This window comes from Syngnathoides biaculeatus, chromosome 2 (assembly GCF_019802595.1).
Source record: "Syngnathoides biaculeatus isolate LvHL_M chromosome 2, ASM1980259v1, whole genome shotgun sequence".
In the NCBI taxonomy this organism is placed as follows: domain Eukaryota; kingdom Metazoa; phylum Chordata; class Actinopteri; order Syngnathiformes; family Syngnathidae; genus Syngnathoides; species Syngnathoides biaculeatus.
In genome coordinates this window covers 43,109,479-43,136,248 of record NC_084641.1, presented here as the reverse complement: position 1 = coordinate 43,136,248, position 26,770 = coordinate 43,109,479, and the positions used below count along the sequence as shown (strand labels likewise).

Below are 26,770 nucleotides of genomic sequence, written 5' to 3'. Positions count from 1 at the left end.
CAAGGCCTTCAACCTCTCACAAACCCAAGCAATCAGAAAGGAAAATTCAGGATACGAAAGGCAAAAATAGGCACTGCTATTCATAGCCCTCATATTCCACCTAACATAAACATACAGTATCTTGGATTGAAAGTGGCACAATCGAAGGAGACTGTTGTAGGATGAAGTAGTGTGTTTGCGTACATTCAGACGTATGTTTTCTCTCAGCTGCCAAACGTTTAACTCTTCCTCCATCCCCCACCGTGCGTTTTGCTTCTCACTCACCCTTCTCTTTGCATAGTCGCCCAACGCCTTTGCATCGTCGTCCAACGCCAAAGGCAAATTAACATAATTTTTATTATTCTTTACGTTATGTACTTTGAATGTTTTTTGGGGGGTCAGGGGGGCTTGAATCAGATTAGGCTATTTACATGTAAAAAGCGCTTCTACTTACAAAAAAAAAAATCACATTACGAAACAACTTCTGGAACGAATTAATTAAGGTATCACCGGAGGTACTATTCATTTTTATGTATTTATTTTTACTTTGCACTTTGTACGCACTGAAACAGAAGAAACTCCGATCTCGTTGTACGCCGTATAATGACAATAAATGGCATTCATTCATTCACTCCTGGGATTTCAGTGACACACACACATGGATACACACTTGCACATGTACACGTGCACACACACACACATCCACCCACCCACGCACGCACGCACACAATCGCACACACACAATCGCACACACACAAAACGCATTAATAAATGAATAGAACAGGATAACTTCACCCAAAGAACATTACCAAGAACAGATGCTTCCTTCTGTTTGTGTGTGAGCATGTGAGTGTGTGAGTAATATACAGTAGCTATGATGAAAACAGAAACTATGCAAAACCAGCAGAAGCACATGCTTTGCTTGCACATTAGTCATAAACAGCTTGAAAGGTACAGCTCATTGCATGCTGTCTTTTACCAGTGTTTTAAAACTACCTTCAGCTGTGTTTAAAGTCATTCTATACTTTCTTATCATTGACTGAAATACTTTGGATTCTTAAATTGTGAAGACCATCCTTGTTACCTCCTCTGGAGGAGGAGTTCATCTTGAACATTAGCAGTTTGTAAATCATTTCAGTAAAAACGTCCTTCCATCCATCCATTTTCTGAACCACTGATCCTCATTAGGGTCGCGGGAGTGCTGGAGCCTATCCTACCTATCTTCGCGTATGAGGTAAGGTACACCCTGAATTGGTTGCTAGCCAATTGCAGAGAACATACAAACAACCACTCGCGCACACATTCACATCTATGGGCAATTTAGAGTCGTCCAGCATATGATGCATGTTTTGGAGATGTGGGAAGAAAACAGAGTGCCCGAAGAAAACCCCCACAGGCACGGGGAGAACAATCAAACTCCACACAGGCGGGGCCAGGATTTTAACCCCAGTCCTCAGAACTGTGAGGCAGACACTCTTAACTAGTCGTCCACCGTGCCGTCTACCTAAAAGCCAACGTTAACTTTTGGAACTGGAAAATGTCAAAAGGCACTTCTTTTTAAACGTAAATATTTTTTATATTTACTGATACAGATACTGATATTGAGCAAGGGCAACGATGAAGTGATTTGTTACAGCCTCAAACTTCTGAGGACGAGGGTTCATATCCCAGCCACGCATGTGTGGAGTTTACATGTTCTCCCCATTCATCCATCCATCCATCCATCCATTTTCTACCGCTTCTGCGGGTCAGGTCATGGGAGAAGTAGCTTCAGCAGGGATACCCAGACTTCCCTTTCCCCAGCCACTTCTTTCAAGCTCTTCAGGATTCAGGAGGGATCCTGAGGCATTCCCAGGCCAGCCGAGAGATATAATCTCTCCAGTGTGTCCTGGGTCGTCCCTGGCGTCTCTTTGTGGTGGGACATGCCCGGAACACCACGCCAGGGAGACGTCCGGGAGGCATCTGGACCAGATGCCCCAGCCATCTCATCTGGCTCCTCTCAATACGGGGGAGAAGCGGCTTGACACTGAGCCCCTCCTGGATGACTGCCTTATTCATCCTATCTCTAAGGGAGAGCCCAGACACCCTGCGGAGGAAACTCATTGTGCCGCTTGTATCCAGGATCTTGTTCTTTCGGTCACAACCCACAGCTCATGCCCATAGGTGAAGGTAGCAACGTAGATCGACGAGTAAATTGAGAGATTCGCCTTTCGACTTAGGTCCCTCTTTACCACAACGGACTGATACAAAGTCCGCATCACTGGAAACACTGCACCGATCTGTCTGTCAATCTCACGCTCCATTCTTCCATCACTCATGAACAAGACCCTAAGATACTTTAAATCCTCCGTTTGGGCCAAGATCTCATCCCGGACCCAGAGAGGGCATGCCACCCTTTTTTGACTGAGGACCATGGTGTCAGATTTGGAGGTGCTGATTCTCATCACAGCTGCTTCACACTCTCACTTGCAGACCGCTCCAGTGAGCGTTGGATATCACAGCTTGATGAAGCCAACAGAACCACATCATCTGCAAAGAGCAGAGATGCAATGCTGAGGCCACCATATCAGACAACCTCTACACCTCAGCTGCGCCTAGAGATTCTGTCCATAAAAGGCATGAACAAAATCGTGACAAAGGGCAGCCAACTGTAACCAGAAATGAGTCCCACTTGTTACCGGCAATGCGGACCAAACTCTGACACTGGTTGTACAGGGACCGAACACCACGTATCAGGGGGTTCACTACCCCATACTGCCGAAGAACCCCCCAAAAGTGTCCTCAAGGGACACAGGCAAACGCCTTATCCAAGTCCACAAAACACATGTAGACTGGGTGAGCAAACTCCTATGCACCTTTGAGGATCCTGCTGAGGGTGTAAAGCTGGTCCACTCTTCCTGGTTGGGCGAACTCCCATGCAACCTCCCATCCCGCCGAGGGTGTAGAGCTGGTCCACTTTTCCACGGCCAGGACGAAAACCATATTGCTCCTCCTGAATCCGAGATTCGACTTCCCGACGGACCCTCCTCTCCAGCACTCTTAATAGACCTTACCAAGGAGACTTAGGAGTGTGATCCCTTATAGTTGGAACACACCCTCCAGTCCCCCTTCTTAAAAAGGGGGGACCACCTCCCCAGTCTGCCAAACCAGAGACACTGTCTCTGATGTTGCAGAGGCATGTCACCCAGGACAGCCCCACAACATCCAGTGCAAGAGAGAGAGAGGAACTCTGGGCGAATCTCATCCACCCCCGGGGCCCTGCCACAATGGAGCTTTTTAGCCACCTCTATGACCTCAAAACCAGAGATGGAAGAGCCCACCTCAGAGAACCCAGACTCAGCTTCCTCAAGGGAAGGCATGTTGTGGAATTGAGGAGGTATTCTCCCCACCGACTCACAATATCCTGAGTTGAGGTCAGCAGTGCCCCATCCCCACTATACACAGTGTTGACGGTGGACAGTTTACCCCTCCTGAGATGCCGGACCAGAATTTCCTCGAAGCCTTCTTGAAGTAATTCTCCATGGCCTCACCGACTCCTCCAACGCCTGGGTTTTTGTCTCAGTGACCACCGAAGCTGCATTCCATTTGGCCAGGTGCGGAACATCATCCACTTGGACTCAATGTCCCCCGCTTCCCCCAGAACGTGAGTAAAGTTCTTCCAGAGGTGGGAGTTGGAATTCCTTCTGACAGGGGAATCTTCCAGCCTTTCCCTGCAGACCCTCACAATACGTTTGAGCCTGCCACGTCAGACCGGCATCCTCTCCCACCATCGGAGCCAATTCCATACCAGGTGGTGATCAGTTGACAGCTCCACCACTCTCTTCACCCGAGTGTCCAAGACATATGGTCGCAAGTCCATGACCACAAAGTCGATTATCGAACTGCGACCTAGGGTGTCCTGGTGCCAGGTGCACATGTGGACACCCTTATGCCTGAACATGGTGTTCGTTATGGACAATCCATGTAGTAGCAGAACACCACTTGGGAGGTGGGGTGCATTCTTCACAATCACGCCCTTCCAGGTTTCCAATTTTTGCACTCGTCATAGTTGTTCTGGTGTTGTACTTTGTCTGGTCCCTCACCCAGGTCCTTTTTGACATGGTGAACCCCCAGCCAACTTAACTCCTAGGATCATCGGGACTCACAAATCCCTCCACCACGATAAGTTGACGGTTCAAGGAGGTTCTCCCCATGCCTGTGTAATTTTTTTTGGGGCACTGCAGTTTCCTCCCAAATCCCGAAAACATGCATTAATTGGACAGAGAGAGAAATTGGCCTTAAGTGTAATTGTGAGTGACACTGGTTGTTTGTTTCTGTGTGCTCTGTGATTGGGTGGCAAAAATTTCAGGGTGTACCCAGTCTCCTTCCCGAAGATAGCTGGGATAGGCTCATCCACACACTTGCGACCCTTGTGAAGGTAAGAGGCTCAGAAAATGGATGAATAGATGATATGGAGGAAGTGACATGGTGGTAAGAACATCAGCCTCACAGTTCTGAGAAATTAGGTGTAAATCTAGCCTCACCTGTGTGGGTTTGTATGTTCTCCCTGTGCCTGCTTGAATTTTGTCTGGGTACTCGGGTTTCCTCCCACATCCCAAAAACACACACAGTAGGTTAACTGAAGTCTCTAAGTTGTGCGTAGTTATGAATGTGAATGTATATGGTTGTTTTTATATGCCCTCTGATTGACTGGCATCCAGTTCAGGGTGTACTCTGCCTCCTGCTTGCAGGTGAGATGGGCTCAAATATTCCAATGAGAGCGGTGTAGAAAATGGATGAATGATATAGAGCATTTCACGAAACTGGAAGCTCCACAATTATCTCTGACTGAACATTAGCATTTGGATTATTATTTAGTTGGAAGAAAAGCTTGGCGCATCATACCTGTCCGAGCTCCAGCGTGACATTGACTTGGTTGAACTTCGTGCTGCGTGACAGAGGAGGGCTCTGCCACCATCGCTCAGTGCCATCAATGGCGTTGGTGATGGGATGGGCCCGGTCGGTGTCACCGTGGTGACAGATGTCACAGTACTGACCCTGAGGGGACAAAGAAATGTTAGCATGCAGTGTCATGTACCAGATTTTTTTTCCACGTTTAATGGAAATTATCTGCAGCACAGTCGATGACTGGTTAGCACAACCGTCTGACTATCAGAACAAAGTATTGCATCAAATAGTGTGCTTTACATCAATAGTTTTCTAATATTCACTATGCATATTGCGCTTTTGGATTAAAAAGTGAAGCTTATGACAAAAATGTATGGGAACGGTACATACACGCTGAGTATGTTCAGATGAATGGAGTCAATAAGACTTGATTATAATAGCCATACAATCGCTTTTATTCTTGCTTTTTTCCTCTCACTTTAGTAATTTGTTTCTTACTTATTTATATTGGACTCTATCTTTTTATGGTTTAAGAAATGTGGTCAAGTACAACATACAGTATGTATAGCATCAAAAACCTATACAAGCTCGCTCGCGGCGTCCAGATATACAATTGCTCATTGTGCGGGGTTGCATCAGCAACACTCATTTTTAAGTGATGGTCCAGTCATGTTGGGTTTGAATTAGTGCTAGGTTATGTGTCGAGAAGCTCGATTTGATCAATATTTTATTTATTTTCTACGTGGAAAATGGGGATCATTAATGGTTTTTTTTTTTTTTTCATTTCCCCCCAGCTGCTCTTGTTGCGCCAAGACAACGTGGAGGACATGCAAGCAACTCTTCTTCTTTTCCTTTCGGCTTGTCCCGTTTGGGGTCGCCACAGCGTGTCATCTTTTTCCATCTTAGCCTATCTCCTGCATCTTCCTCTCTAACCCCAACTGCCCTCATGTCTTCCCTCACCACATCCATAAACGTTCTATCGAGCAAGAAATAAACCGAAAAACGGGGATATAACATATACACTAGCATTCTATCATTTGGAAAAGTCATTTGCAAAACATGTTTAAAACCTGTCGTGATGAAGATAGCCATTGCTGTGTAGAATTACCTGAAGATGAAGCAAGTTATCGCATCTAATACTAAATCACGGGTCCTGCTCATGTATTGTAAACAAAACACCTTTTTATGGCTTCTCTGAGATGAAAGCCTTAACCATTTGCTTGCCCCCCTGGTGGCTGGCTGACGAGGTTGCGAGCACAAGTGAACACAAAACACTTTTCAAATGCACCAGTACAGGGATTTTAAATGTAAATGTAACTAAATCACAGATGAGCAGGTTCATTTACATGTGGCATCCAAAATCACCATCACGATTAAAATTTTACTTAATTATGCAGCCATGGGCACCTTACAATGTTCTTGACATAATGTAAAAATGGAAATATGGAGCCAAGCAAATTCTTTTGGAAGTGAGTTTCTATAAGTTGGCAGCTTTCCAGTAATAGTCATGAATGAAAGTAAATAAAGGTAAAAGTGTTCTATTTGTAGCGCCTCTCTAGTATAAAATACTATAATACCACCTGAGTTCTTTTCTTACTCCAAAGTACGAAACTAATAAATTAACTCAACGTTAATTACTCTAAATGTCTATTACAATTTGACTCTTTCCTTGTGCATTTAATCCTCCATAAAAAGTCTCTGAAATAATATTTCCCCTTATGACTTAATATCCTAGTTTAAATAATCAAGCTACCAAATAAACTCACCACTATTTTAACTATCTTGCAGATAGTCAAATAATAAAAGTGGTTATGTAACAAAAAGTTTGAACATTTAATAACAAAATAAAGGATGGAAAAATCAAACATATATACACAACAGTCAAATAAACAAAGTCAAGTTAACAGGTACACACTGCACACATGCTAGGGCCCCAGCAAATATGAATATAACCAGCAAGCAAACAAAATTTAAACCCTAATGTCACTGCAGTGCTTCCCAAGGCAGGAATGAAGAAAGGTGAAGGTGGTTTTTCCTCTGTCCAGCGTCCTCACGGTCCTCGTCCCTTGTCCTTCCTTGAAGTCCTGAAGAAAGGTGAAGGTGGTTTTTCCTCTGTCCGGCATCTTCACGGTCCTCGTCCCTCGTCCTCTCTTTCGTGGTCCAACATACAGGGTCGCTAGCTAGCGTTAGCTGGATGCTAGTGCTCAAGCCAAGTCCCATGCATCCACTTAGCCCCTGTGGTAGCGGCTAACTCCACCACGTTACGGCGTGATTTGAGTAGTCCACTCAAACAACACACTATCCCAGTTGAATTTTCAACAGTTCTTGTCGAACACGACAATCAACTTTTGATAAATGTCCACTGTTCACTTTCTTTGTCCTTTTGCTGCCCTCTAACAACCACTCGTACCTTGCACTCCGTCTAGCCTTTTTTTCCCCTCTCTTTTTCCCGCGTCTCCTCAACAAGTCACTTCCTGTCCTTCTTAAACAATGGTTTCAACAATAAAATGGCAAACAAAAGTATTTATTTTCACAAATGAATCAAACACATTTAAATACAAATCCCTCCAAAAGAAAATCAAGTCAGCACACTCAGTTTAACAGATATTCCACCACATTGCATAAAGAAAACCTATAACCTAATTGCTACTCTATTATTCTGAAATTTTACCTGTACCAACTTTTAACCAGGTTACATATTTCTCTGGTTTATAAACATCATGTTAAACAATGTTAAACCACAGCCCCGAGTACTGGGGTGGGTGGCAGGCCCTGCGGCGTTTCAGCCCACCCGCAGAAAGCGTCATGGCTTCAATTCTCAAACATTATCGTAGGTCGGATGGCTGTTTATAAGAATATTCTTGCCCAGAAGAAAAATGAGCACCAACAATGACTCATAGCTGTTTTCCACTTGCAAAACACCTGGACCAGCTACAGCCGCACCAAGCAGAACTATAAAATTTGCTTGAGTCGCTATTAATAATTTTTTGTGTCCAACCTCATACAATGATCATTCAAATTAAAATGATATTTTTTGATTTATAGGAAAACGCTTGAACCCGGTGCTGCATAAAGTGTGACAATGCCTCAAACAGGTTTTGATCATTGTTTTTTCCAGAATGCAGTACAGTAATCCATCTCTACTTCATGCTTCACCTATTGTGGCTTCAGTGCATCGCATCCCCCCCTTCCCCCCCCAAAAAAAAAGGCAGATCAGATTTATACAAGGCGAGTGATGGTCCCTGGGGCAACAACAACCAATGAGAGCAAAAAAAAAGAAAAAGCCAGATCGGCATACAGTACATACTGTACTACAGGAAGACGCATTGATACAAGGCGAATGATGATCCCTGGCACAACATTGACCAGAGAGTATATGTGGATTTATCTTGTGAGCTGATTGATTGCGCATCTTCGAAGCCCCACCCAGCAACTTATGTTCCACCCTCTCCCTTGTCCTTCCTATCTGCCATTTTCTATTCTGTTGACTGAGTACGCAATAACCTCTGTCGGTCACAATGCTCCCAAAACACTGTGCTGATTTTCCTCTGATGCATCCGAGCAGAAGATGATGATGGTTGACAAAAAAAATAAAACTTTTGGAGATGATCAAAGACATCAGACGTTACGCTTTTGTGGGACCATTATGGCGGGAATGAATCAGCGGTGTGCTACATGAAGAAGCCTGTGGTAAACATCCGTAAAACCGCTTCTATAACTTTTAATAAGGAAACGAAACGTGTGATGATGAAGAGGCTGAAGAAAGTGCTGATGAACCTAAAGATGCAATGAGGGATTCACCCCCCTCAAGGATGAGGATTTTGGGCAAGCAACGGTCGGTTTGAAAAATTTCAAGTGTCACGCCCTCAGAAGCGTGAGACAAATTATACGAACTGTCGGGTTTAGCAATTGACCCCTCCGTACAGGGCACTTAACCACGCCTCCTGAAGTGACGTCACGCCACGTGCGCTGACGTAAGACAAACAGTAAAAATGGCAAATACAATACAATACATTCTGAACTGAGAGACTCCATGCTTCTGATTTCATTCAATCATTCATTGAGCAATGTTATGCTAGCGGAGAACGTCTCATTCATTTATACGAGATGTGTATTAAAATTCAAATTTAGGGCATATCTTCGTGCAAACACAGTCTGGTTAAGCTTCAGCCTCGAGCCAGCAAGAAATCAATACGTTTGTGCAGTCCGATCATCGCTAAATATCGCTCAACAAAGAATAAGTGTGTCAATCGTTCATACGCAGCAGTGTTATGCTAGCGGAGAACGTCTCATTCATTTATACGAGACGTGTATTAAAAATCAAATTTAGGGTATATCTTCGTGCAAACACAGTCTGAATAAGCTTCGGCCGCGAGCCAGCAAGAAATCAATACGTTTGTGCAGTTTAATCATCGCTAAATATCGCTCAACAAAGAATAAGTGTGTCAATCGTTCACACGCAGCAGTGTTATGCTAGCGAAGAACTTCGAATTCATTTATACGAGACATGTATTGAAAATCAAATATAGGGCATACCTATCGTGCAAACATATGTGTTCCGGTTGATATTAGATGGATTTAGTTGATGATGCGGTCTTCCACAAAGTTTGATCCATCGAAGGCATTTTTCATACTGGGTCTTCGGTTTCTGGGTCTTCGGCTAGCTTGTTGCCACTAACGCCGATTATGTTGAACTAAACTTTCAGCATTTTCAAAACATTGCGTGTATAGACCGTTCGTGTTAATTCCTTGACAGGCCAGTGCATTTAACTTTTCTTCAGATAAAGTTTGTCAGCTCAAGAATTTTTATTGAAATTTTAAAAAACGTTTTATATCAACTAATATCACTTGAAATTGGAAATGATCATTTCTGAGTCTGAAATGTTTGTTTTCTATTTTAGTTATGTATTTGTTTATTTTTAATTTACATTTATGTTATATTAATCCAGCAAGTTATTTTAAGGTCTTGAGATTCCATCCCTAATCACTGACCACACCTGTACATTTTTCAAATGTGAGTGACTACATGGGGCCAACAGTCCAAAGCAATGGTGAGTGTGGTCAGGAAATTAAGAAACGAGTCCAAGCAGCGGAAGGTGTCACGTGGGTTACGTGACAGAAAGGTTTCTGCTAGCACAAAGAGCTAAGTTTATAAAACAGTGGTGAGGACAGCCATGAGGTACGGATTAGACACAGCAGCAATAAAGAGACAGCAGGAAGCACCGTTGGAGGTGGTAGAAATGATGATGTTGAGGTTCTCTGTTGGAGTGAGCATGTTGGATAGGATTATAAATTAGGTCATTCAAGGGACAGCCAAAGTTAGAGGTTTTGAAGACAAAGTTAGAGAGAGTAGACTTTGATGGTTTGGAAACATACAGAGGAGAGAGATTGAGTATGTTGGTAGAAAGATGATGAGGATGTTGCTGCCAGGCAAAAGAGTGAGAGGAAGACAAAGAGAAGGTTGATGTTGTGAGGGAAGACATAATACATCTGTCTTTCTTACATTAACTACTTATTGTCCTCCTTTAGTGACAACAATATTTTCATTTATGTTGCTTGTTACCCATTATGAAGTTGTTCAAGTGTGGATTAGGGAGTATACCAGCACAAAGTCGTTTACTTTGGTACCTCTACTTATGAAAGTCTCTACTAACAGAAGATTGAGGCTACGAAAAGCCTCCCCAGAAAATATTTGTCTCTTGTTGTGAAAGAAATTCAGGATACGAAAGGAAAAAATGGCGCTGGATTCCACCAAATTTAAACATCCTGCATTGGAATTTGGTTTCAAAGCGGCTGTTCTCCCATTGGCCACCGCTGGAGAACTTTCCTGGCATCACATTGGCTCAGAGAGATTTCAGTCTGTAGCCATAACACACATCCTGTCTCTTGGTATGTGTGCCGCAATAGAGCAGCTCCACTTATTGGTTAGCATGGACCATCTTCCTGGCATCAGATCCCTCCTTTGACTCGAAGCTTTATCATTTTTTTTTTTTTTTGGGGTGGGAGAGTGTCAATCTTCACCCGTGATGCACGTAACCTACCATACTGAATCTATTGTCATATGCTCGCACACACTCGACAACTTCTTTGTGGATTTATTCATCCTTTTTCACCATGGGACCCAAGAAATTGATGGCCAATGCCAGCGAGAGGAGAGTTGTTTTGTCCAACAAAACAAGAAATTGTCGAGAAATGTGAAACTAACATGCGTGCATTTGGCTTCATACCAATCCTGCTGCTACTGCTCAGAGAATGTTGAACCTGAAGTCGAGGAAATTGTTTCGCTGGGATAGGCTAAGAAGGATAGAAGAGTTGGTTCACCATGATCATCTATCGACGGAGATGCGAGGACATCAACAAGTTGGTTCACCACGAGGATCTTGTGTTAACTTGGAAAATGTGTTAACTCATTGGGCGATCGTTCACTTTGATGGCGTTTGCCTTGCACATTTCCGCAAGATTATTAAAAGCCCTCAAAGGCAAACATCCTTGGATTGGTACTTCAGGAAACATTGAAAGTTAATGTTAATGTCTGTCTGTTTTGAATTTATAGTTTTTGGAATTTATTAATTTTAGTGGAATTAAGTTGTGTGCGTGCCTCTGCCTCTGAAGACGCCATGATGCCTTTTTACCCACACGCACTCAACACCAAAGGTAAATGAACATGATTTTTTTATTTTCTTTCTTGCTTTCTTTCTTTCTTCCTTTCTTTCATTTTTCAAGACCAGAAAACTGAACCCTGAACCCAAAATGCACAACTCATGACTCAGTTCTGGGAGCGTATTTATTCAGTTCAAGGTCGGTACACAGGCAGGCAGTCCAAACAAGCAGCAGTGTCAGAATAACTAGGCGGGAGGCAGGGTCATCAACGAGGCAGGGTTCGGTACACAGAGCAACAAGAAGAAGGACATGGAGTTGCAAAAACGTCACATTAAAGTACAATGATCTGGCAAGGACCACATCGCACGTGTGGCAATATATGAGGGCTGTAATTAGCAAAAAAGAGGCTGGTGGGCGCCTTTGCTCATCAGAGCAGGTGTGCAACAGGTCGAGGAATGACACGCCCATGACAGAATCTTATTTTTAAGGTAAATTAACATGTTGTATTATTCTTTCCATTATGTAAACTTTGAATGCTTTATTTTTGGTAACGGGGAGGTTAGGGGGGCTCGGAACAGATTAGGCTATTTACATGTAAAATCCGTTTCAACTTACGAATGTTTCACATTACGAAAAGACTTCCAAAATGGATTAATTTCATAAGTCGAGGCACCACTTTACTTTTTCTTTTTCCTCCCAACTTCTGCCTGGCTCCGTCCATTCCCCTTGCTACATGTAGACATTCACAGCCAACAAATATCTCTTGTCCTCTCGTGTGAATATGCTGATTTATTTTTTTTTAATCAGATTTTTTTCTCATTCCCCAGTCATTTGCTGGTGTGCTCTCTTTCAACATGCCCATTTGCGCACACAGTCGCAGCAGCAGAGCAGCTCAACACTGAGCAGTTCAGGACAGTAAGACATAGCTCGTATTTTGGTTCCTAGTACAGCACAAGTGAGTATTACCATATTTCTTTTTGAGCAGCTGGTAAAGCATGGAGTAATGTCCATGGACGCAATTTTCTTTTTTTTTTTTTTTTTTTTTTTTTTTAATGCTGCTGCCTGGGAGCTCTGTGACCGCATGTAGAGTAGCCATTTTTGTACTGAGACATACAATGACATCATCAATAAGGTTTAGAGCCTCTTGATACTCCCATGCTTGCGCAGACGAGCATTGGCCGCATTGCATCACGTGAGCGACACATTAGATCATGAGACCCCTATGAGGAGCTTGACGTGCACATGGCACAAATTGTTGGCGCAGAGATCATATCCCACGATTGGTCCGTTTTAGTCACATGCTGTGATGACGTAGTCAACCACTCGGGCAGACATACCACGTCTGCCACCCCCTTCTTGATCAATTTTGCAGTATCAGTAATATATCATCTAGATCCATTTGTTCTAGCAGGCACTGTTCCACAGTCACCATTGTTGTAGCTTTGCTCCTTTATGAGGCAGCAAAATTGCCCATAAAATGCACAGGAAAGGCCACCCTGTGATATCTTCAAAATCAGCCGTAGCGACATGCCCAACTTGGAGGAGAACTGCAGCACATTTTAAAAACAGCTCGCGTGGATTGTGCTCGAGTATACAGGCAGACTGTGTGTGGAATAGCCGCAGTTACATGAGCGCGGTCACAGGCCACGCTAGTATAAAGAAGCCTTTATCGCGATTGGTCGGTTAAGTCCAGATCTGTACCTTCATCTAAACCAGGGGTGTCAAACTCCCTTTGGTCTGCGGGCCGAATACAGCTTAATTTGAGATCAAGCGGGCCGGACCAGTAAACTCATTGCAAAATTACATAGAACTAACAATAAGCCCACTTTTTTCCTTTGTATTAGTCACTAATACTAATAATTAGTGCAAAGAATGAGTAAATTATCAAAATGTTTATTAACAGAATTTGCCTTTTACATTATGAACAATATATTATGAACAAGAGAATAACATAAGAACATAAATAAAGTATGTGATCCCACTGGGGCCTCCACTCCCTGAGAAGGGTTGCGTCAGGAAGGGCATCCGGCGTAAAAATTGTGCCAAACATATGTGCGTTCATCTAAAGGACATGATGATTAGGAGAAAGGTTGATATTCTGTGCATCCAAGAGAGCAGGTGGAAAGGTAGTAAGGCTAGAAGTTTGGGAGCAGGGTTTAAATTATTCTACCACGGAGTAGATGGGAAGAGAAATGGAGTAGGGGTTATTTTAAAGGAAGAGCTGGCTAAGAATGTCTTGGAGGTGAAAAGAGTATCAGATCGAGTGATGAGACTAAAATTTGAAATAGAGGGTGTTATGTATAATGTGGTTAGCGGCTATGCACCACAGGTAGGATGTGACCTAGAGTTGAAAGAGAAATTCTGGAAGGAACTAGATGAAGTAGTTCTGAGCATCCCAGACAGCGAGAGAGTTGTGATTGGTGCAGATTGTAATGGACATATTGGTAAAGGAAACAGGGGCGATGAAGAAGTGATGGGTAAGTACGGCATCCAGGAAAGGAACTTTGAAGGGCAGATGGTGGTGGACTTTGCAAAAAGGATGGAGATGGCTGTAGTGAACACTTATTTCCAGAAGAGGGAGGAGCATATAGTGACCTACAAGAGCGGAGGTAGAACCACGCAGGTAGATTATATTTTGTGCAGACGATGTAATCTGAAGGAGGTTACTGACTGTAAAGTAGTGGTAGGGGAGAGTGTAGCTCGACAGCATAGGATGGTAGTATGTAGGATAATTCTGGTGGTGGGTAGGAAGATTAAGAAGACAAAGTTAGAGCAGAGAACCATGTGGTGGAAGGTGAAAAAGGAAGAATGTTGTGCGGCCTTCCGGAAAGAGGTGAGACAGGCTCTCGATGGACAACCGAAGCTCCCGGAAGACTGGACGACGACAGCCAAGGTGATCAGAGAGACAGGCAGGAGAGTACTTGGTGTGTCATCTGGTAGGAAAGGGGAGAAGGAGACTTGGTGGTGGAACCCCAAAATTCAGGGAGTCATACAGGAAAGAGATTAGCGAAGAAGAAGTGGGATACTGAGAGGACTGAGGAGAGGCGAAAGGAGTACATCGAGATGCGACGTAGGGCAAAGGTAGAGGTGGCAAAGGCTAAACAAGAGGCATATGAAGACATGTACACCAGGTTGGACACGAAAGAAGGAGAAAAGGATCTCTACAGGTTGGCCAGACAGAGGGATAGAGATGGGAAGGATGTGCAGCAGGTCAGGGTGATTAAGGATAGAGATGGAAATTTGTTGACTGGTGCCGGTAGTGTACTAAATAGATGGAAAGAATACTTTGAGAAGTTGATGAATGAAGAAAATGAGAGAGAAGGAAGAGTTGAAGAGGCAAGAGTGAAGGACCAGGAAGTGGAAATGATTACTAAGGGGGAAGTCAGAAAGGCATTACAAAGGATGAAAAATGGAAAGGCAGTTGGTCCTGATGACATACCGGTAGAGGTATGGAAGCAATTTGGAGAGATGGCTGTGGAGTTTTTGACTAACTTATTCAACAGAATACTAGCGGGTGAAAAGATGCCTGAAGAATGGAGGAAAAGTGTTCTAGTTCCCATTTTTAAGAACAAGGGGATGTTCAGAGCTGTGGGAACTATAGAGGAATAAAGTTGATGAGCCACACAATGAAGTTATGGGAAAGAGTAGTGGAGGCTAGACTCAGGACAGAAGTAAGTATCTGCGAGCAACAGTATGGTTTCATGCCTAGAAAGAGTACCACAGATGCATTATTTGCCTTGAGGATGCTGTGGAAAAGTACAGAGAAGGTCAGACGGAGCTACATTGTGTCTTTGTGGATCTAGAGAAAGCCTATGACAGAGTACCAAGAGAGGAACTGTGGTACTGCATGCGTAAGTCTGGTGTGGCAGAGAAGTATGTTAAAATAGTACAGGACATGTATGATGACAGCAGAACAATGGTGAGGTGTGCCTTAGGTGTGACAGAGGAATTTAAGGTGGAGGTGGGACTGCATCAGGGATCAGCTCTGAGCCCCTTCCTGTTTGCAGTGGTAATGGATAGGCTGACAGATGAGGTTAGACTGGAATCCCCTTGGACCATGATGTTCGCAGATGATATTGTCATATGCAGTGAAAGCAGGGAGCATGCAGAGGAACAATTGGAAAGATGGAGACATGCACTGGAAAGGAGAGGAATGAAGATTAGCCGAAGTAAAACAGAATATATGTGCGTGAATGAGAAAAGTAGAGGGGGAAGAGTGAGGCTACAGGGAGAAGAGATAGCGAGGGTGGACGACTTCAAATACTTGGGGTCAACAATACAGAGCAATGGAGAGTGTGGTCAGGAAGTGAAGAAACGGGTCCAAGCAGGTTGGAACAGCTGGCGAAAGGTGTCTGGTGTGTTATGTGACAGAAGAGTCTCTGCTAGGATGAAGGGCAAAGTTTACAAAACAGTGGTGAGGCCGGCCATGATGTACGGATTAGAGACGGTGGCACTGAAGAAACAACAGGAAGCTGAACTGGAGGTGGCAGAAATGAAGATGTTGAGGTTCTCGCTCGGAGTGACCAGGTTGGATAGGATTAGAAATGAGCTCATTAGAGGGACAGCCAAAGCTGGATGTTTTGGAGACAAGATTCGAGAGAGCAGACTTCGATGGTTTGGACATGTTCAAAGGCGAGAGAGTGAGTATATTGGTAGAAGGATGCTGAGGATGGAGCTCCCAGGCAAAAGAGCGAGAGGAAGACCAAAGAGAAGGTTTATGGATGTGGTGAGGGAAGACATGAGGGCAGTTGGGGTTAGAGAGGAAGATGCAGGAGATAGGCTAAGATGGCAAAAGATGACACGCTGTGGCGACCCCTAACGGGACAAGCCGAAAGGAAAAGAAGAAGATATGTGCGTTCATCTGAGATGACACGCTGTGGCGACCCCGAAAGGGACAAGCCGAAAGAAACGCACATAAATAAAGTATGTGCAATTTTAAGAACACTTTTACACAGTTAAACATATATTTAAGTGTGTTGTACATAAAACTGATCACAGAAATAGTAACAACGTTCCAAAAACATTTAGTACCAGCCTTGTGGAACTTAAAAACAACATCTGGAAAGCAATTTGAACAAATGAATAACTTTCACAGCAATTATTCGTCTTGCTTGGAATTTGCCCTTGAAACTTGACATCGTTTATCCTGCACAAGTGCATCAATATGAGGAATCATGTCCTGAGAAGCAGCCAATTTCAGAATCTCATTGAAATGCTTATGCGTGAGCTTTGAGCGCAGCTTTGTTTTATTAATGTTCATGAGTGAGAAAACTTGCTCACAAAGGTAGGTTGTCCCAAACATGGACAATGTTTTAGCAGCTAGTGCTGTCAATGCGGGATAGCCTGGTAGGAGGTACTTGTAAAATGTGTCCAAGCTTACAGAGGCAAATCTGTCCTTCAGTTCTACATCACACTGCAAATCAATGATTTCAAGTTGCATGACAACGGGCAAATCAGAAGCTTTGACTGTGAATGGTGAGCGAAAAACTGCAAAATCTGTTTCAAGTTCGCTAAAAACCTGAAATCTTTTCTCAAACTCCATCAACAGCCCTGAAATCTTCTCTTTGTACCGTTTCACGTCAGAATTAACGCTTGCTGCGCACATATCTTTTAAACAGGGAAAATGAGCAGGGTCACCCCTTGCCACCTGCGTCTCCCATAACCCGAGCTTTAACTTGAATGCACGTATGCTGTCATAATACTGTGTTACGATTTTTTTGCGTCCCTGCAACATTTTGTTAAGAATATTCAAGTGCTCAGTGATGTCAACCATAAACGCAAGGTCCTGCAGCCACAGATGGCACTGTAATTCCTTAACAGGTTTACCTTTTTTCTCTATGACTTGTCCGATTTCATCACGTAAATCAAAGAAGCGCTTTAGCACAGCACCTCTGCTTAACCATCGTACGTTCGTGTGATAAGGCACACCATGGATAATGTTACAGTCACTGAGAAAGATGTCAAATTGACGATGATTGAGACCTCTGGCTCGGATGAAATTAACAGTTCGGACAAACACCTCCATGACGTGATCCATTCTTAGCGATTTGCTGCATAATGCCTCCTGATGCAAAATGCAATGAAATGTCCAAAAATTACCTCCCCCATTTGCGGCTTGTACTTTATCTCTGAACTTTGTCACAACACCTGCCTTTTTACCGATCATTGACGGCGCACCATCAGTAGCCAGGCTTACGGCGCATGACCAGTCCGCTCCGACTCTGTCCAGCGCTCCAACGACGGAGCTGAAAATGTCCCCAGCTGTTGTGGTGTCGATCATCGGCACCAGCTCGAGAAACTCCTCTGTGACATTCAAAGTCTTGTCAACTCCACGAATGAATATGGCCAGTTGAGCGACGTCCGTGATATCAGTACTCTCATCAATCGCAACAGAAAATGCCACAAATGACCCCACTTTCCGTTTTAGTTGGTGGTCCAAATCTGCAGAGAGTTCCGAAATCCTGTCTGCCACGGTATTTCTTGTCAAGCTTATATTGGCGAAAGCATGTCGCTTCTCAGGACACATAATTTCAGCAGCCGTCAGCAAGCAGTTTTTGATGAACTCTCCATCACTGTACGGCTTTGATGCCATTGCTATTTGGCTCGCAATTAGGTAGCTGGCTTTCACCACAGCATCACTGGCTTCTTGGCTCCGCGTGAAAACAGATTGCTGTTTCTTCAGACGCACGATAATTTAATTTACCTTCTGATTTCTCAATTCTCCATGCAAACTGTTGTATTTTTCACCATGCTGAGTTTCGTAATGGCGCCGAATATTGTATTCTTTAAGCACCGAAACTTGCTGTTGGCACACCAGGCACACGGGTTTCCCATTCACCTCCGTGAACATATAAGAACATGTCCATTTTTCTTGAAAAGTCCGACACTCTGTGTCTACTTTTCTTCTTTTTGACAAAGACATTTTGCTGATGAGAGTGCGAGGCAAACGGAAAAGTAGATAATGCAATTGTCGCCAATAGACGCTGTACAATTTTACCAGGTCAAGGTGGTCCTAGTTCCGTCGCAGTGTTGCTTTCATGTTGTCTGCACGTACTAAAACACTGCGCCCCCTAGCGGATAATACAAGAACTACACATTTTAAAGAAAATTCATATTTTTTTTATACAATGCAGCTTTCTTCCCCAGGCCGTACCAAACCACCAGACGGGCCGGATCCGCCCCACGGGCCGTATGTTTGACACCCCTGATCTAAACATATACCTTCTACCCAATAAACCGTTTATACCATTATGTACATGATCTTTGTTACAGCTGGGGCTTTTCTTTTTTAAGTGCTTGAAAAAGTTGAACTGTGTTGGGTTTCTGTGTGCCACAAGTGTGTGTGCATGTGCGTGTGTGTGTTGTGTTCACTAAACTGGTGTGAACGTTGTCAGGTATTCTGATTGACCTCATTAGTTGAATCACTTCTTTAAATGACCTGCACGGACAGTAGTGTTAACATGAAGGCACCCCCACCTAACAGAATTGTAACCCAACGTACAGAAGATAAAATCCTACTTCAGGAGACAAACACAAACAAACAGCAGTCAGAATAATCCCACCAGAGCAGCAGGGACAAACGTGTTCCAATTGGTCGATATAGGTCAGTTGCCAGAAGGAATGTGGGGAGGAGGCGGGAAGCTCACTGGCCTTCATCAGGCCAAACAAAAAAAATGTGGTTCAGATTTCTTACATTTCAGAACTAGGGTTAAGGGTCGTTTTTTTTTTTTTTACAAAATATTTTTCCACCGTCTCCAGCACATGATGCCACCATTTTCTTGTCAGTTCTTGTTAATTCAGGCTCTCTTGTGCATAATAGCATCAAAATTCATGAAGGCTTGGTCCAAAAAACATGAAACTGTAAAAAAACAGACATGGCAAAATATGCAAACATAACTTGACTTTATATGGCTCAGTAATGCTATGATACGGGACGAGACACTTATAATAGATGATGCTCGTGAACACATATCAGTCACTCACATTTGAAAAATGTATGGGTGTGGTCAGTCATGCTCGCAGATAAAGTTCTTGGTATGATTAGGGATGGAGTCTCAAGACCTGAAAATAATTTACTGGATTAATATAACATAACTGTAAATTTAAAATAAAATACACAAATACATAACTAAAATAGAAAAACTTTTCAAACTCAGAAATGATAATTTCTAATTTCAACTGATATTAGTAGACAATGATATAAAACGGTATCTGCGACCAACAGTATGGGTTCATGCCTCAAAACAGTACCACAGATGCATTATTTGCCTTGAGGATACTCGTGGAAAAGTACAGAGAAGGTCAGAAGGAGCACTATTGTGTCTTTGTAGACAGCATGCTCAAGTCTGGTATCGCGAAATATGTTAGAATAGTACAGGAGATATATGAGGGCCGCAGAACAGCGGTGAGGTGTGCCGTTAGTGTGTCAGAAGAATTTAGGTGGAGGTGGAACCGCATTAGAGATCTACGCTGAGCCCCTTCCTGTTTGCGGTTGGAATGCCAGAAGGTGTCTGGTGTTCTATGTGACAGAAGAGTCTCTGCTAGGATGAAGGGCAAAGTTTATAAAACAGTGGTGATGGCAGCCATAATGTACGGATTACAGACGGTGGCATTGAAGAAATCAGCAGTACTGGAGGTACTAACCCCTGGTCTACACCCACAAGAGGAGATTCACTGCTTTAGCATATTACTCTGCTTTTTTTGTGACTGGAGTTTTGTGCAATTTTGATAGCTTATCATCCCCTTTTCTGTATACTAATTTGTCATGTTTATCCCCAGTTTCTAAATAAGCGTGTTATGTTGAAAAGTATATATTTTCTGCTTTTTTGAGTGTCAGAACTTGTACTGGCTCCGTAGAGTCATGATATAATATGTTACGTTTCAGTGATTTTCTATTCATTATCTTTATGGTTTATTGAAGACCCTTTAAGAAATTATTAGTATATTTATATTTTTTGTGATTGCTGTGTAACTTCATTAAAATGAAGGCCTTACATTTGCACAAATTAATAATCTTAAAAGAATATGTCAATTACAAAATTAAGACAGTTTGCACTGACATTCCAACAACTCTTTATCTTGCGTCTTAATGTGTACACTATTCGCACAATTAGGGTGGCTCCAAAAAGGATTTTATGCTGCTGATTACGGTCAGTGTCGATATTGATCATATGGATGAGCAGTAAAAGCCATCCATTGATTTTCTGAACAGGTAATCCTCACGAGAGTCGCCGGTGTGCTGGAGCCTATCCCAGGTGACTAGGCAAGAGGCGGGGTACACCCTGAACCGGTTGCCAGCCAATCACTGGACACATTTAAAACGAACAACCATTGGCACTTATATTCACACCTATTGGCAATTTAGTTTTCAATTAACCTACCATGCATGTTTTGGGGATGAAGGAAATAGCTGAAGTAACCGGAAAAAACACGTGCACGCATGTGGATACGATGCAATCTCCATAAAGACAAGATCGGATTTGAACCCATCCTCAGAACTGCAATGCAAACATGGTAAACAGTCGACTTCTGTGCTGCCGCTGTAAAATGTTCAACATATTTATGGTGAGTCCTATTGGCTATATTTGCTAACATGTTGGGGCTTGCTTCGCAGATCTTGCATGCCTGCGCAGTGTGAAAGGGAGAAGGGCCACTACACAATGGCTGGGGCATTATAGAAAACATAAAAATCACAATCATTTTGAGTGGTATTGAAATCATGATTTATAAACAATTATTCATTTATTTTAAAACTGTAATTTTTTCTCAACCAAATCTCAACCTGAAATATAACTTAAAAGAACAACCGAAATATAGGTGGCCCAACGAAGCAGCTTAGTGACCTGCAGCCACCATTAATTTAGGACTTGGTTAAGTACATACATTGTCTGCCGCCTCCCTCATAACCAGCGCAAGGCTAGTGTTGTCGAGGAACTGGATCAGCTCCGCGGAGCAGTCTGCGTTCAACTCCAGGTCTGGGTCTTTGGTGGAAAGCATTGTATCCTTCAAGCCGTTGATTCTTAGGTGACCGATTGAATTGAAAAATCCCCCGGCACACCAACAAAAGTAAATGTCACCAAAAATGGATGGATTAATTACTGTAGGCAATTCCTGCCATCTAATAGAATTGTTTTTGTTCTGTCTGTCATTGTGCCTCACTGGCATAAATAGATGAATAAAGATACATTATTTCTTGGAAATAAATTGGGTTTTTTTTAGCAATTACATAAAATTGGATAACTTCCCACGGCAGACTTGAAGAGTGCTCCCGGCACACTGTTTGGGAATCACTGCATTAAAGGAAGAAATGTTGCTATCGCACTGAATAAAGCATTTTTCATCGCAACCTACGCCCAGAGCGTCGTCTATGTGAAAGCAGCCACATCTGACGGAGCCAAAGTGATCTTTCAAGATGGAGGAAATGAACTTATCACCAAAGATGGAACTGTATTCTGCATTAAGGAACATGAGAGACTACGTAAGAACAGCAAATATCCAGCAACAAGGTGTTGATGACTGAAAATGATATCCTGCACAGAGACAAAGTAAGTCTAACTTGTGATGTTAAAACATGGCATGAAATATAGGGACACTGCAATGTGGATGATGTATTAAATTTACCAAATGTGGTAGATGGTATGAAAATTACAGGTAACACAAAAATAGACTGTAAAGTTTGTACACAGGGAAAATTTACCAACAACAGAAACAGGAAAGGTCATCCAAAAGCTATTGCACCTCTTGAATTGATACATACAGCTTTGTCTGGCTCCATCGAGCCTACCAGTCAAGATGGTTACAGATATGCCATTTTATTCACAGATGATTTTTCAGGGGCAATATCTGTTTATTTCCTTAAAAATTAGAATGATGCTACATTAGCGATTCTTGCGAACTTCTTGCATAAAGTGCACCATTTGGCAATGTAAAATGCATTAGTTCTGATAATGGTATGGAATATACTGGCAATACCTTTCAGTCACTATTGAAAGAAAAGGGTATAAGACTAACCCTATTCTCCTCGTCAAAATGGAACTGCTGAAAGACAGTGGAGAACACTCTTTGAGATGGGAAGGTGCTTGCTACTCGAAGAGGGATTACCAAAGATACATTGGCCTTATGCCGTTCAAAATGCAGTTCATATTCAGATGTTACAATAACAGGACCAAAAATACCCCATATTTTCTGAAAACAGGAAGAATGCCAGACCTCTCCAGAGTGTGGGTGTTTGGGTCAGAGTGAGATGCATACAAATATGACCAGAAGAAATTAGACACCAGATGTGAGAAAGGAATATTGTTCGGGTATAGTTGAAACAGCCCCGCTTACCTGGTGTATAATCCACAAACAGGGAAAGTGTCAAAACACAGACTGGTCAAATTTATCAAAAAGAACAGTGCTGAACAAGAGACACAAACAGATGAAGAAGATAATTCAGAAATTCAAAGTAACAGACGCAGAAACTGTAATCATGAGGAAAGGACAGAACACCAATCCCTAAATAAAAATGAAGAAAGTGTTAGAAAAGATGTGCAACTATATGAGGAAACGACAGAAAATGGATGTGATGAAAATGAAAACAGTACAGATATAGAATCTAAAGATGGTCAGAAACATCGCTATCCAAGAAGGGAGAGAAAAGCTACAAAGTACCTAGATGAACACCTAACAGACCTTAAAGACAATGATGTAACTCACACAAATATTGATTATTGCTTCAGGTCTGTGTGTGGACTCCCCCAAACTTTACTGTGAACCCCAGTCGTCACCTGAGGCCTCCAGATGGGAAAACACTATGAGAGAAGAATTCTGCTCACTTAAGGAAAATGAAACATTTGATTTGACTCCTTTATCTGAAGGCCGCAAGACATTAGGAGGAAAATGGGTATATGCCATCAAAGAATGCACTAAAGGGGGTAAAATCTTTCAAGCTAGATATGTAGCTAAAGGTTATAGTCAAACAGAGGGTCTCAATTATCACAAAACATTTGCCCCGACAGAAAACATTACATTAGTACGAGCGTTGATGCAGATAGCTGTACAAAATGAGGTCATTGTCCACCAAATTCAATGTTAAAATGTTTGTTTACATGCGCCTATGGACGAAGAGATTTTCTTACAGCAACCAGAAGGTTTTGAAATGACATCTGAGACAGGAGAGAACCTGGTGTACAAATTAAAACGATCCCTTTATGGCTTAAAATAAACCGGGAGAAATTGGTATCAACTTCTACATGATCACTTGGTAAAAGATAACTTTGTAAGAAATCTATCTGACCACTGTGTATATAGAAAACAGTTTGAAGATGATGTGCTCTTGGTCACCATTTGGGTAGATGATCTAATAATTGCAGCAAGCAACAATGAAATCCTAAACAAATAGAAAGACAAAATGAAGTCCAGATTCAATGTGAAGGATTTAGGAGAAATATCATACTTTTTGGGTATTGAGTTTGAACAAGATGATGAACAAATCAAAATGAGTCAGAAACAGTATATCTTAAAAATGCTTGAAAGGTTTGGAATGTCAATGTCATGTGAACCAAAACCAGAATCTAATGAGAGCGATACAAATGCAGTTGTGAATCCCAAAGAGTATCGTGAAATTGTTGGCAGTTTGATTTATGCCATGACCTGTACCGGGCCAGACATTAGCTGGATACTAACCAAACTGTCACAAACTCTGGCAAAATCAAAAGCAGAAAACTTAGTTTTTGCCAAACATGTCTCGAGGTACTTGAAAGGTACAAGTGACTATGAGCTGTGTTTAAAAAAAAAAAAAGAGGAGGATTTAAACTTAATGCCCTTCAGTGACTCTGATTGGGCATCTTCAGTTGAAGATTGACGAAGCACCAGAGTACTGCTTCAGCCCAACAAAACAGGGTCCTGCAATCTCAAGGAAGTCAAAGAAGCAACCAACCATACATTGCATTGGTTTCTACTACTCAAGAAAGCATTTATCTTATTCAGTTGATAAAAGGCATAGATAACAAAATGTACAGTTGTACTACGATTCATGGGGACAACCAGGGTGCAATTGCACTGTGCAAAAACCCAGTGAATAGACAGAGGTCTAAACACATTGATGTGAAATACCACTTTATCAGAGACATGGTCAATGAAGGGAAAATAAATGTTTTTTGTTCATCAGAAGAAATGCCGGCAGATATGTTAACAACATCTGTTGCAAAACCAAAAATAAGTTCGAAACATGGTTCTTTGGAAAGTGAGCGTATGGTTTTATGGGGATGAAAAGGAAGTGGGGGTGTTGAATTATGTTCTCATATTTTGACACTAGTTATGTAGTGAGGAGGTGGGTCACGTGATTCAATAACACCAATAAGTTGTAAGGGTGCGTTTCTTTTCTGTTCTGTTACATTATGGGATTTATAGTGATACCGGAAACACTAAATAAAAATGTGAATATAAATATATATAGCCATATATATAAAGAAAGAGACGGCGCCAAGTATTTTCCCTCTAACTATGGAAGTACCTGGAAGTACAAGTGCAACAGGGTGGGAGATTAGTGTGAACTAAAATCAGCCAAAAGAGGAACCAATTATGATGGGGTGAGAGCTTGGAGAAAGGGGTAAGAGCAAAAAATGAAAACATTCCCTGCAGCCCATTTTATGTATTCAACCTTTATTTGTCCTGATAGGTCAATTGAGAACCAATTCTCATTTCGGTGACAACCTGGCAGCAGCGAGCAAAATAAAACAAAGTGAAAGCAAATACAAATATATTAACAATAATACAGTGTGATATAGTTACTGTAAATAATACATTATATTACATGATAGCACATTGTGAATAAAAGATTGAAAACATGCTAAAACAGGTGAAGCGATTATATTTTGGGATGAATGAGGTGCGTTTTATTAATTTCTTCTGGATTGTTCCAGAACTTTCCAGTGATTCCTGACCAGAATGCCTGGTTCACTCATGTCCTGTGAGAGATCATCAAGGGTGCGGCAGGAAATTATTTCACTTCCAAAAATAATTTCACTTACAGTAATTTCTCGTGCATCATGTGCACCCATGTACCATGCGCACCCTCAAAGTTTATCTGAAAATTCTGTCTTTCAACCTATGTAAATAAAATTTTGTTTACTAGATAAAGTTTTTATCATGCGTGACTTTACTTCGACTTTGTTAGTTCTTTTTAAATAATTATTCTGAAGTTAAACACTTTATTTGAACAAATAAGACTGTAGTTTTATTAATTATTTACTTTTACATTGAAATTCATAGCCCTACTTTTAATTTGGTTGATGAGAAATCACAAATTGTTCTCATTTGTTTGATAACCCAGGGAAAATTTGTAAGATGGGTAAAATTTTAAAGAGTAAGTGACACCAAAATCCATCCATGCATCCATTTTCTTTGCTGCTTATTCTCACGAGGGTCACAGGTGGAGCCTATCCGAGCAGTCAATGGGCAGGAGGCAGGGACACCCTGAACTGGTTGCCAGCCAATCGCAGGGCATATAGAGACAAACAGCTGCACTCACAATCAAACCTAGGGGCAATTTAGAGTGTCCAATTAATGTTCCATGTTTTTGGGCTGTGGGAAGAAACCGGAGTGCCTGGAGAAAACCCACGCAGGCACGGGGAGAACATGCAAACTCCACACAGGTAGGGCTGGGATTGAACCCGGGTCCTTAGAACTGTGAGGCTAACGCTTTACCAGCTGATTCACCATGCCACCTGACACCATAATATACATTTTAAAATGGGTATTGTTATTAAAACTACATATCACTTTGATGATAATACGAGTTCAAAAAAGTGAGCAGAGAGCATTTTATAAAAGCACAAAGTTGCGAAATTCTCACTCGACATCCCGGTGGCTGCCATATTGCCTGCAACGTCATTTGCAGATGTCACACTGGGACAGTCGCCATAGAAATCACGCTGTGTTAGCTGCTATGGCAGATGAACAAGTGAGATTTTCAGATTTTTCTGATGCCTCTTCTGAGACTGAAGCTCTTTTTGAAGAAGAGAACATCTCAGAAGCAAGTGAAGTGGCTGGGGTCACATTACCCGATCGTTGCGAGCCATATTAGACGATATGCAAATAACTACTAACTGACAACAGACTCCCCGACAGACAGACAAGGTGGACGATGAACCCGATCAAATATTCACAATGATGGTCCAATAATTGTTTGATTTCCTAACCCTTTTACAAGTCTTGTGTATGTAGCGTCCTCAGGAGGTCCCATGCCGGGTGAAGTAACTACATAAGGGGTGCCCAGACACCAGTGGCCAGTGGGGGGGGGAAGAGTTCCATTCTGCTCCCT

The 26,770-nt window shown here is 42.3% G+C and overlaps 1 protein-coding gene across 19 annotated transcripts in view; it reads right to left on the bottom strand.

Moving 5' to 3' along the window:
• The window catches only part of lama5 (laminin, alpha 5), a 377,096-nt gene that overhangs the window by 348,377 nt on the left and 1,949 nt on the right, over positions 1-26,770 (bottom strand). For all 19 annotated transcript variants that reach the window (XR_009793010.1, XR_009793011.1, XR_009793012.1 and 16 more), the window contains exon 2: positions 4,864-5,016. Coding sequence is in view for 16 of the 19 variants with exons in the window: in XM_061806903.1 (XP_061662887.1) it covers positions 4,864-5,016 (153 nt within the window). In the remaining 3 variants the exon portion in view is untranslated. The remainder of the gene's footprint in view (positions 1-4,863; positions 5,017-26,770) is intronic.